The sequence below is a fragment of the Phoxinus phoxinus genome (assembly GCF_949152265.1).
Source record: "Phoxinus phoxinus genome assembly, chromosome: 25".
Taxonomy (NCBI): domain Eukaryota; kingdom Metazoa; phylum Chordata; class Actinopteri; order Cypriniformes; family Leuciscidae; genus Phoxinus; species Phoxinus phoxinus.
Genome location: NC_136900.1, coordinates 16,997,901 through 17,010,760, shown reverse-complemented (window position 1 = coordinate 17,010,760; position 12,860 = coordinate 16,997,901). Strand labels below are relative to the sequence as shown.

At 35.7% G+C, this 12,860-nt stretch overlaps 2 protein-coding genes across 6 annotated transcripts; one reads left to right on the top strand and one right to left on the bottom strand.

Moving 5' to 3' along the window:
- The first annotated feature begins 39 nt into the window (after positions 1 to 39).
- On the top strand, positions 40 to 4,457 carry LOC306993383 (patatin-like phospholipase domain-containing protein 2). Of its 3 annotated transcripts, none has more exons than XM_079603101.1 (9): positions 41 to 345; positions 478 to 710; positions 809 to 874; positions 3,323 to 3,532; positions 3,618 to 3,678; positions 3,760 to 3,891; positions 3,986 to 4,103; positions 4,178 to 4,258; positions 4,326 to 4,457. In XM_079603101.1, the coding sequence occupies exons 1-9, from the start codon at positions 159 to 161 to the stop codon at positions 4,390 to 4,392; spliced, it is 1,155 nt and encodes a 384-aa protein (XP_079459227.1). In that variant the 5' UTR covers positions 41 to 158; the 3' UTR covers positions 4,393 to 4,457. The 3 variants fall into 3 exon arrangements, with proteins under 3 accessions (XP_079459228.1, XP_079459227.1, XP_079459229.1); XM_079603103.1 differs by having other exon boundaries at positions 66 to 345; positions 590 to 710; XM_079603102.1 differs by lacking the exon at positions 3,323 to 3,532 and having other exon boundaries at positions 40 to 345.
- A 1,183-nt stretch (positions 4,458 to 5,640) lies between these two features.
- Positions 5,641 to 12,846, bottom strand: tdg.1 (thymine DNA glycosylase, tandem duplicate 1; the record flags this gene model as incomplete). Of its 3 annotated transcripts, none has more annotated exons than XM_079603096.1 (11): positions 12,705 to 12,843; positions 12,056 to 12,128; positions 9,600 to 9,766; positions 9,227 to 9,489; positions 9,052 to 9,121; positions 8,303 to 8,438; positions 8,135 to 8,217; positions 7,959 to 8,053; positions 6,763 to 6,934; positions 6,530 to 6,670; positions 5,641 to 5,777 (listed from the first exon to the last, which is right to left on the bottom strand). In XM_079603096.1, the coding sequence occupies exons 2-11, from the start codon at positions 12,112 to 12,114 to the stop codon at positions 5,641 to 5,643; spliced, it is 1,323 nt and encodes a 440-aa protein (XP_079459222.1). In that variant the 5' UTR covers positions 12,115 to 12,128; positions 12,705 to 12,843. The 3 variants fall into 3 exon arrangements, with proteins under 3 accessions (XP_079459222.1, XP_079459223.1, XP_079459224.1); XM_079603097.1 differs by having other exon boundaries at positions 12,056 to 12,116; XM_079603098.1 differs by lacking the exon at positions 12,056 to 12,128 and having other exon boundaries at positions 12,705 to 12,846.
- Positions 12,847 to 12,860: the final 14 nt, after the last annotated feature.

Below are 12,860 nucleotides of genomic sequence, written 5' to 3'. Positions count from 1 at the left end.
ATGTTGTTTTTCCCAGTGATCCCTGTGATTGCAACACTCAGTTTCGCAATAGTAGAGCGTTGCCAGATCAGTGCTTATGACTGACCACTCATTTAGACGTATTATTTATCGCACCTGCACTGCGTAAACTCAGGGATTCATACAGTGTGTTGAAAAACATGCAGGAGTCTGCTAAAGAATGGAATATCTCTTTTGCCGGCTGTGGATTTCTGATGGCTTACTACTGTGGAGTATATAGCTGTTTATTCGAACGGGCCCAGTTTCTTCTTAAGGGGGTGACAAAGATTTGTGGGGCTTCATCTGGTGCTCTCATGGGTGCAGTTATAGCATGCCAAATCTCTCCAGGTAAGTTTCAACAATAATTTGTGGTTTATAAACACCCGAAAGTTGTACAAGATAAAAAAAGTTGTGTGGAAGGCACTTGTCTTAGTAGTTTTAAAATCCAAATATCCAAATCACGGATATTCCATTTCGAAGCCAAATGCTGTGAAAATTTGCTGGAAATGTCCCGAGAGGCTCGGAAAGGCACTCTGGGTGCTGTGCATCCCTCCTTCAACCTACTGAAGATAGTACGAAACTTCTTAAGCAGAGAGCTGCCCGATGACGCCCACCTACTCGCCAACGGACGGCTGTATGTGTCACTCACTCGAGTGTCAGATGGGACTAATGTGTTGGTGTCTGAGTTTGATAGTAAAGAAGATCTCATTCAGGTGAACTCAACTACCTTGTTGACAATGGCTTTTGTTTCCTGATGAATAGATAATTATTCATGAGGATTACTTATTTACAATTTGCTCCCTGTCTGCAGGCTCTGATTTGTAGCTGCTTTTATCCACTGTATTGTGGTGTGATGCCTCCAAGCTATCATGGAATAGTAAGTAGCCAAACACAGACTTTTGACTATAATTTTGACTGTAATTTAGCAGTTTTTCAATTAAAGGTACACTCACTCTTTTTTTTTTATTGGTTTTAATGTTTTGCTCAACATTATGAAGCTGCAGACTCGGAGCCTGCTGCATCTACAGTCCCGCACCCAGAGTCCCGCATTCTCAGTCCCCTCGTTTTTCGAGACAGCGCCACCTGCTGTTCGGAAGATCGTATAACACCCTTATCCAAATGCCATTGAAAACATTGGAATGCAAGATTACGGTCTCTTTTTATTTAAAGTTATCCAAATAAATATTTGCGTTCCCTGCTTGATGCATGTACCAAAAAAAAAAAAAAAAAAAAAATCATTGTGTTCTCAAACTAACTAATTACCCAGTATTTATTTTTTGAGCGTGGGTGTAATTGAAAGGAAATTACTGATGTAACAGATACAAATACAGATTTAACTATCATCTGAAAAATATGATGTGATATTATATTGCTACAATGTTTTAGTTTGTTTTTGTACAATGTTTCAAATTCCATTTTTTCTTTCAGTTCAACATATAATGGTCTAATTAACATTATACCATGCTAACATTACAAAACCTGTTTTTTGATATTTTGCATGTGAAGCAAAACTCAAATAATAGACAAAACACCAATAATAAACCATTCTGTACTTTATTTAACGATCACCTTAATCACTGTCATCTTGCTGTAAACAGGACAAAGCAAAAAAAAAAAAAGGAAAAAAGAATTGTGTTAGTGACTTTATTTGTGTCTTCAATTGCATTCAAAAAACCTCCATTTATAAATCTGGCTTTCTTAAAATTGTGGACTGGCAATACAAGCAATGGTAATGTTGCTGGGTTCGGCAGGGGCGACCGCATCGATGTACGGTGTACCCTGGAATACAACAGCATACAATTGCACTGTCACACACAGTCTTATGATCTTTCAAAAAGCAAAAAAAAAAGATGTTTGCTAATGTTACCTTCATGTTGCACTGCTCTGTTGAAGTGTCCCTTAACATGTTTCTGAACTTTGGACAACTTTGTCGGATTGAAATATATCGGGGCACAGAATGGGCAGTGAAAATCACTGCAGCATTTAATACATTTCTGTATTTCTGGAAGTGAATTCCCCGTTTGAATTGTTATATCCATCTTCAAAAAAAAAGAGAGAGTCAAACTCATTAAAAATGTAAGACCACCCCATAGAGCCCATACAGTCAAATTTCAGTAAATAAAAAAATTAAAACAAGGAACCCTCAAAAAAAGACCAAATGACACATTCTAACTCACATGTTAATACCATAGACTGGTTAATACATAGTGAAGGCATAGCAAATTTGATTATTAGGCAACTGTAACCTATGAGTTGTGAATGGCTGGCAACAACTTCATATCACAGTAAAATTAATATTGATCCATTTTAATACTTTACGTTTTATAAGAACTAATTTAAGTAGTCTACATAAATTATATAAAGTAAAATAATTACTCCGGCATTAATTAATTCAATAGTTTTAGGAGAAAAGTTCCGATAATTAAAAAAAGGTAAATCTGATTAAATAATTAATGATGACATTCTTTGATATTAACACATATAATGTATTTAATTGGTCAACTTTAATGTCAACTAATTTTTTACAATGGCTTGTCTACAATAAGTCCATGGTTAAAGGCTAACGTTAGGGAAAAAGGCGAAAAAACATGTTAACGGCTCAAATTTTGTTACAAACTATCATTACAAATATTAAATAGACTGTTCATATATTGGTGTATCGATGAGCTATAAAGTAGTTTGATTAAAAAAAGAAATCATTGAATAAAATTGACGATACTCACGTTTCGGTTCTTCACGTGTTTATGTGTTTATCCGATCCAATTTGATAGGTGGCGCTGTCTCGAAAAACGAGGGGACTGAGAATGCGGGACTCTGGGTGCGGGGACTGTAGATGCGGCAGGCTCCGAGTCTGCAGCTTCATACTACTCGTTTTGCTGGCCTTATTATCTTGATATTATACTGACACCTAGCGGTGTGAATGCAGTATGACGCTGACGCATAAGAAAATGTAGGCCTACGTGGAAATCGAGCTATTAGCAGTAAACCTTTTATTCGATGAGCGAACGTTTCTGATAACTATCTGAATAAAAAAATAATTGCGAATAATTCTCACAATTCTGATTACGTGATATAAACTCGTAATTCTGAGAAATAAAGTCAGTCTAAGTATTTTTCCCCCTCAGAATTTGACTTTATTAGGCTACTCACAATTGCAAATGTAGCTATATCTCACAATTCGAATAAACTCGCAATTGCGAGATAAAAGGTCACATAAATATGGCACCTTTACTACACGTCATCCACTTTTTGTCTGAACTGAAGGAGTGCCTATTTTCAATTAAGTTCGATCCATTTTGTTAACTTATTCCCCATCTGCTTTCAGAGGTATGTAGACGGAGCATTGAGTGATAACATGCCTTTCTCTAGTCTGAGAGAAACAATCACAATCTCCCCTTTTTCTGGAGAGAGCGACATCAGTCCTTACGGCAACCCTTTTTACTTCCATGAAATATACTACAATAATGTCAGCATTCATATCAGCTTCATTAATGCACACAGAGTGGTTATTGCATTTTTCCCTCCAGAACCAGAGGTACATTTTTAAATTTATGTTTAATTATCTCGGTACATTTTCAAATCTATACTTACGCCCATGAACCCTTTTGGTATTTCATAAGGTCTTGGGTGAGATGTGTCAAAATGGATATAAGGATGCTTTCCTTTTTTTACAAGAATATAGTGAGTAGATTACACTCTTCCTGAGATGATATTCGGGGTAATTGTGCGGCTGTTTAGATCCAATTTTGTTTTGCTTACCAGAACTCCTCAAGCTCAGGTCGCCATTGTCAGAATTATGGGATCATATTCCAACATCTAAGAAATATATTAGTGAAAACAAGCCAACAGTGACTGGGAATTCTAAAAGTATCCTTCCAGAATCCATCAAGAAAGGTAAGACAACAAATAACTGACATCTGACACCATGAACTTGAATGAACCATGAATCTGGAAATGGAGAAATTGATCTGTTTTTCACCCCATTTAGTGTTTTGCGAGTCTACCATGATGGAGAATGAAGAAATACGATGTCCTTTTTCGGTGAAACTGGTTTGTCTAATGTGGTGTTTTCTGCCAGTGGAGATGGTGTACATCATGCTTCTAAGGTATATGTCAAAAACAGGTCAAATAAAATATTCAGGTCTTTTAATTTTATTCTAAGCCTCTGACTGGAATTTAGACTTGCTGAATGGACTCCAGAGATGTGTAAGATGACAATTGGAATGATTGGACGAATATGGAAGAGAGCTTTCTTAAGAAGGTTTGAAAGATACAAATAATCAAAATATTGAGTCTGATGGATCTAATCAAGAATTTTCTGCCTTCAGGTATTTACATTCACAGAAATGTCCAACTCTTCATCAAGACCCTTCTTCTTCAAACAGAACTCACTGACCTGCACTAATTACTATTTATGAATAAAAAATAAAAAATAAAAAATAAATACCCTTTTGAATAATTTTAATGCAATCACACCACTTAAATATCCTATTACAGATAATTTACAATGTTGATAGACTCACACTTTTTCTACCAGTTTACAAGCTGGTTTCACTAATATATTGTATATAATACTGAATACTAATAGAGAAATAAACGTGCACAAGTAGAAATCAGGATAATTGTATTTTAATGAACAAAAAAAGATATTGATGTTTACAGGAGTCAAAAATAGCACCAAATAAGAGCATGTGGATAATTCCATAAATTACAGCATGCTCAAGATTAGTTCAGCCATCTTCATTTGTATAAATGGTCACACTGTATTCTATTTTACAGTATTGAAGGCGGAGAGGTGATTGTGTGCATTTTTAAAACAGTGATGTTGAAGCTTCCTCATAAGGAAAACATTTAAAGACATTTACAATCATCAATAATTTATCTTGCCGTGGCATCATACAAGTTCTTAAAACCAACATGGTTGCATCCGGGCAACATGTAAAAAGACCTAATTTGTCACATGATGATAGTAACAAAACATTGTTTAAATGTTATCCTTATAGACTTGGCAGTATGATCTGTAAAATGTACATTTAAAAAAAAAATGTGGGTAGTTAAACCTTAAAATATTACTACAGAAACAGACAACAATACGTCCCATCTAAAATATCAAATAAGAATAGTGAATGCTCCTTATGAACAAATCAAGTATCAGTCCCTGATATCACATAATGCAATAAACCAGTGCTCAGAACCTCGTACACTACACTACTGAAAGTAACATCAATGACTCTAAACCATTAAATGTAAAAGATGAGTAAATATTCCAATTCCATAGAAATGCTAATTCCTAAAAGGGTCTAATTGAAATTCATTGCAAAAACAGTTCTCTTCTTGACTAAAGAGGCATTCGAGATCCCAAAGGCCCCCAATTGAAGTTCAGAGGTACAGTTTCTTTAAAAGCGTAGCAGCCATTGGATTCTCCTTGTGCAAGTTGGGCCACCTTGTATGATACTGTGATTCCTCCAATCGTTCCTGAAATTATATTGTAACAGTCGTCACAGCAGCGCACAGGAGAAAGACACCAGCGCACTTTAAGACTCCTGGGTTAGATTCTGAGAAGAGGGGAGGCACAGCATCTCTGGAAGAACACAGGAACTCCTCCGACAGGCTTTATCTGAAGTCCCTCGCCATGGTCTGTCCTCATACACCCCAGGTTTGGGCTTGAGAGGTGCTGCCGATGTCTGGGATCTGATCGGCGAAAGACTGCGTCATCCACTGACCGTCCTGAACTTGGCTAGCAGCGTTTGGATTCGTTGGCGCCTTCTCGGCTGTGTTGGCTGGAGGTTTGAACAGAAATCGATATTAAAGGTGAAGCAAGCATGATTTTTTTATGTTAACATTTTGCACATCTATGTGAATTTAATGTGAAACTATGCAGATCACTGAAAACACTAAAAGCACTCATTAATTTAATCAATAAGTGGATATTGGTTATTTTTGCGTTTATCGAAGCAATTTCGTTCTTCCGGATTGAAAAAGCAAAGTTGGGGCAGAAGCAATGGGGTTTTGTAAGAAAAATATCCATATTTTAAACTTTATAAACTATAATCACTGGCTTCCAGCCAGTCCCGGCTGTACGCGCACTCACGAGAGAGTCGAGTTCTGGCGGAAGGGTGACCTCTGACCCGACGTATGACGTAGCGTAAGCTCAGGCGAGAACTGATGAACGCGGAAGTGCTGAGGATAGAGCAAATCAAAAAGCTGTTCACAAATTAGAAGTCTAAATTGAGAAAGAAAAATGTCGGAGGATTTCGATATAAGAGTCCTTTGTCGGGTCAGGTCAGAGGTCACCCTTCTGCCGAAATTAGACTCTCGCGAATGCGCGTACACACCCAGTGAACATTTGTTGGATGGGTTTATTATAAGTGAGACTCTCACGTTCGCTCTAGACAGAGGCTGCATCCGAAATGGCATAATTTCCTATATATCAGGCGAAAAACAATATGTGACAAAAGAAGTATGTCCGAAAGAAAGACAAAAATGGTTTAAAAAAAAAATCTTCTTTTGTTTTCCGCAGAAGGATACCAACCTGTCTCCTCCGATGTGGAGAAGTTACAAAATCCATTGCTTTGGCCCCCTTCAGGTGCCGATTCTCCATAAGCTCCTCCGAAAGCAGCCTCATAACCAGGATCATACTGCTCTTCCTTGACTGCAATCCTCTTGGCGTCCTCTGTAACATAGAGGGAAGTGGTCAAATACAGTCCATAATTGCATGTACATTGATTAAGAAAAGAAGAGCAATCAGAAAAGTTCTGTATGTACCTTTGGCCAGGCCGAGATCAAAGGTATATTTGACTTCCTCGACCTCATTGCTCTTGAGGACACCCTTCAGCTCATCTCGGAGCTCTTTGAGCTTGATGTAATAATGCACTTTGTCCTGAGCACGAGGAAACTGAGCACAGCGGGCGCTGGAGGACGGCATTAGGTACAACGCCTACGGAAAAGCAGCAGTATTAGGGCTGCACGATTTTGGCCAAAATGATAATCACGATTATTTTGATCAATATTGAGATCACGATTAATTATCACGATTATTTGTTGATTTGTCACATAGGCTAATTATAACTGCTTTTTACATCCATATTGTGCTACATTTCCTGCTAATGTACAAATATGTGCATCAAAATAAAATGGGTCCTCTTATTCACCAAAATTCAGTGCATCTCCAGAATAAATAAAAATAAATAATTTATTAATATTTTATATTATATATATGTTATATACATTGTATTTATAATAATTATTAGGATAGACTAGATATATTATCTTCTGTTATAATTATTATTACCTATTATTACATGGCTTGGTTAAATTCTAATGTAGAATGCAGTCTGTTATTTCTTGATAACACACCGTTGCCATGAAAAACAGAGCGTTGTCATGGACACGGAAGCAATACAATCGTTTTTAAATCAATATTTTGTGTCAAATTATTGATTTATTTGGAAGGTAGCCATGTAAGCGGGATCCCGATGGCAGTGAATAAAATTCTGTCATTGTTATTTGAAAAGTCTCTTGTTATTTGAAGTCTCTCGCGCACTATCGCTCGCGCCCAGACACACTCTCTCGCGCACTATTGCTCGCGCGCAGACACACTCTGTCTCATCTCGCCCAGTTTGCTTCGCTTTTGTCCAGTCCGGCAAAACATTCTAGTTTCTACATCTAGAAACTAAGCTGTGCGGTGCAAGGAACAACTCTGATTATTGGCTCGTCATGGAGCCAGCGCTAGATTGGCTTTGCAAAAAAAAAACTTTCATATGGAGCGTTCTATGAACAGAATGACGGATTTAAAATATCGCACGATCACACGAATTTGATCGTGGGAAGCCAAAATCGTAATCGTGATTAAAATTCGATTAATTGTGCAGCCCTAAGCAGTATGCAGCATATAACTCAAATTTGATAGAGCTTTGCTTTTATCATGCAATGAACCAAAAAAAAAAAAAACGTTTTCTTACCGTGTCAGAATCAGGAATTTTGTGAGGCTGTAGGCCAAACTGTAGTGTTTTGGGCTTTTTCCCAAATATCTCCCTACAGAACATTTCATAAATACCTGAAACACAAGTAATTGTTAAATGCATGTCTTTATAACAGTTTTATTCTTCATGTTCTGTATCTGTGGTGAAAAACGTACATTTCCCGTTAAAAACCGCTATGAGTGGCTTGTATTTTTTTAGTTTTTCCACTAAGATTTTTCCACCTTCTCGAAGTTCCTTGCTGCAGAAGGGCGACAAGCAAAATATGTTAGAAGAACATCATCGCTTTCAGTCATGAAGGAAAGCAGCGTGATTATATCCCGCACCTAGAGAGATCTTTGCTTCCTGGTGTCGCTCTCTCTACCATATTTGTGAAGCCGATGCCGTATTTCTCAGGCAAACTCTGGTCATCCATGTGATTTAACAGCTTGTCAGTGAATCCAGACAGGAACAGGCACTTCCCTTAAAGATTGACAAAATGAGAGATTTTGAACAATTTATTAAAATAAATATTAATATATAGATTTTTTTATTATAATTATAATATATTTATTATTATAACAACTATTTACATGGTTTACATAACAATATTGTTGTATTTATATTATAATTATATTGATATTAATTAACCCTAACAATATAAAATACCTCTGTAAACAACCACTTTTTAAAATGTTATAATGTTAACCATTGTTAATACTACTAATAAATAATATTAAATAATGAAAATTTTAATATTTACATTGTTATATCATTAACAATAATATAAATATAATAATAGTTTGAAGATCAGTTGAAGATGACTAGGAAGGGTTGACAATTGCAGATTTTGAACAGTTCCTTTTTAAAATATCAGTATAAGACAGCGAATTGGTATATTACTGTTTATAATATTATTGATGTAAATCATTTCTATTATATTAAAATATTTTTGTATTTGTATTATCTTATTTATTGACCTAAGAATATATATTTTTTATATATATTATTATAATAGTAATAATATATGAGTATTTATATTAGCAATAATACAAATGAAATAATATAATAATCGAAAATGTTAAAGCCGACTTACAAAAATGGTTTCCTGGTCCAGGGAACCATTTTCCAATATAGGCCGCCATCAACCCTGGATTAATTCCGATCTGTATCATGAAGAAAAAGAAAGAAAAAAGATTACTTTCAGTCATTTGGCTTCAATGCCATTTTGGTTTTAACATTCTTCTTCATATTTTAGACAAAAAGCTTACAATGACATAGTCCAGATTGGGGATAAGGATGTCAGGCAGTGTCCTCTTCATGACTTCCTCCTCCGACATGCCCTTGAAGCGATCGACTTTCCTCTTGACTTTCTTGAAGGTTTCATCAATCTTCTCCTGTCCTTCAGCAGGCGGGGCCTCCTTATCCTCCTTAGCTTTCTTGGGTTTGGGTCCAGGTTTGGCTCTGGGTTTAGGTTCACCTTTGGCTTTGGGTTCTTTGCTCGCCGGCCTTCCTCTCTTTCCTTTAGCAGGTGCTTAAAGGGAAAAAAAAACCCTTTGATTTACTTAAAGCTACATGAGAGTTCGCATTCAGTTTGCAGAGCTCATTTCTACTGTTTGAAAATACACGGCACTGGAAAACTACCTTTCTGTGCAGCAGCAGCCTGTTGGGCAGCATCCTCTGGGTGTACAGGCATCTGCTGCATGACCCCGTCCTCTCTGGGTCCCTCCATCATAAAGCCAGCATTGCCATTAGCCATGTGAGGATACTGAGCTTGAAGGGCCTGCAGATGCTGCTGAGCTGACTGAACCCTATTTCAAAAATAAAAATAGGGGCCGAAGTTGTCAGTCCAACTTATGCAAAAAAGGGCCAATTCTACAAGTGCATATTTAAATGTGCAGAGAGCGATTTCTGTGAAATGCTGTTAAGAGTGGATTGAACCAAACAGCAAAACACACTCGTAGCCAATCAGCAGTAGGGGGCGTGTCCACTCGTGATGGAGGAGAGAGAGTGAGCAAGAGGGAGATTTGAGGAAAGACTGTAGATAGAGCATTGGCTAAGAGACATTGAAAATCGATATAGGAATATCACTGGGAAAACGGACACGGAGGTTGGTTGTTTCTGCTCCAAGATATGCTGTTGTTGTAATGTTACTAGCTGTTGTAACATTATTTTACTTCAGCTATGATAAAGAGACATCGACTCTTACATTGTGCGTTTGTAAATTTGGGGGGCGGAGCAATGAAGGGAGGGGTGTGTATGTTTGGGTTGATTTTAAATATCAACAGTTTCTCAGAAATTGCTTACTGCACCTTTAACAATATGCAAACTAGAGATAGATAATCAGTTAATTAAGTTACATGTAGCCTATTTATTTATTCATTTTTTAAGCGATAAATGGCAAAATGTCTTATCTATACTGTCTCTAAAGAAAAAACACCCAACACTGTGGAAACAATGGTGTTTACAGGTAAAGTATTATTAAGGTACTCATAAGGTATTATTTGCATAATTACTTCTTAACTCAACAAGAAAGAAACATGTAACAGTTAACAAAATGAAGATGAAAATACATTTGTAACCACTTAGATTGCAAACATTTCCATAAATATAATGACATAATATTATTAATCATGTATTGATTGTTAATTAATTATTAAACAAATATATTTATAACTATTCAATTTATGTTTTGTAATAAAATAAATGTAAAATAAACATTAAATATAGTTTAATAACTATGCATCATTTCTAGTTCAACAAGAAACACTTATTTAACAATTACACAACACGAAAAGATAAAATTACATTTGCACCCACTTTGATTTCAAAGTTCAAACCTTTGAATAAATCTATTATGGCACAATAATAATAGGCTAATAGTAGTAATTATAGCAAATAATATAAATTATAAAAGTGTAATATTTTTTATAATAAGTATAATCTTTTTTTAAATAAAATGTTCACAATTAAAATAACCATTAAAAATAGTGGTCGACCGATAGATCGCATTTTTTATAGGCTATATATCGGTATCTATCGGCCATTAAGTTTTGAATATCTAATAAACATTTAATTTCACAAACCTTGCAGATTTAATCGAATCCAGCTGTGATATCTTGTGAAGTGTGTATTTGTAGCCAGCATAAACGTGTTACTGCGAGTGACGGTCGGTCCGTGAGTGACCGTAAGTAAGTGAATGCGAACAGAAGATCAGCTTCACAGGAGACGCGATCGAAAAACTTTAAATCATTCATTTAAAAAAAATATTCCGTGCTATATCCAGTTGCCCACTGTTTACCTGTGTGCTGTATGTAAAATTAGCGCTACCTTGTCTTTATTTGAAAAAATATGATTACCAGTGCGCACGAAATTACCAGATTACTGAGTGCCCTGTTACAGTGTTTACTTCCTTTTTATTCACATATTCATATATTTTTAAACAATTAGGCTACTTTATTTGTGAAAAATAATATAATAAGATTGCAGATTCAAGTTGCCAGCTAGTATAAGCATGTTTATTTTGAATAATTGTTTTCTAATTTATTTATTATTTATGTATTACATATTGACTAAAATAAATATAAAGTGTGTGTGTGTGTATATATATATATATATATATATATATATATATATATATATATATATATATCGGCTTTATATCGGCCATCTAAAAAAACAATATCGGTCGACCACTAATTAAAAATAGTTTAATAACTAGAAATAATTACTACTAGACTACTTCTACATTACAGTTATCAGACACAAAAATAAGCAGCATCAGTCAAACAAAGAAAAGAAAATATATCGAATGCAAATAGGAGCAATTTCTATAAAGTGATACTAAGTGTATAATTTGAGAAAAGCATAACATTAATGCAACCCGGATCTGCAAATGAACATGTTAATAATTGCAGAAGCAAACACAAGTGGCAACGCCAAGGCAGGTTTTCAATTATTGCTGTTATTGTTGACTCGTGCATTGCCGTTAGTAGCATTCAAAACCAGACTGAAGTGCTGAATGTTAATATAACATAATAAAATCAGTGGGATCTTAATTAATCTTGGCGCCAATTGATGACAAATGGGGGGACACTCACCATTGTTGGAGGTATTCCGAGGGGGCATGGGGCAAAGATCCATAGAGCCTTTCATCCATCTCTACGGGATTTACTTAAATAAATCAATATGTGTGTTCATATCAACAGCAATTTCAGTGGTACTCTCACAGGAGAATATTTATAACCTGCCCTTTTTATAGGCGTACTTATAGATTACTTTAATAATTAATATGTTCAATTGAATATAAAACTCTAAAATGCATTCCTAAATGAATATCAAAACATATCCAGTCTAGGTTGGCTTAAGTGTATAAACCAGATCAGAAAAGGTTCGGTGTGCTGGATTTTAAACACTCCACGTAATCACCAGCACATCTCGCACCACTATTTTGCCACAGCAGGCACTAGTTTACTTTAAACTGCGGTACATTGCAAACTGAAATAAATTTAGCGACCACATATTGTTCCAGCAGGTAAACGGAAAAAGATACTTTATTTTTCGTTAAGAAAAACAATATTATGTGATACTGTTAGCATGATCGGCTAACGCTGGCCTAGTGTGCCAATTCATTGAGTACAATGAATGATGGTCGCTAGCTAACTGTGCAGCGCGTTTCTATCGATATAAATGGCCTTTCCATTGTGTTATTAGTCAAATTAAGCTCTTATTTGTTAAATTAATACATACCGTTATGATATGATTCGAACGATAGTCCACTGAAATGTTGATTTTTCTCGTTTTAGTAACAAAACCGGTGAAAGCAACAAAGACGAGACCAACAGCTAGAAATCAATTTGACAGTGGAGCGGACCAAAACACTAGGACTAGGGGTGTAATAGGCAC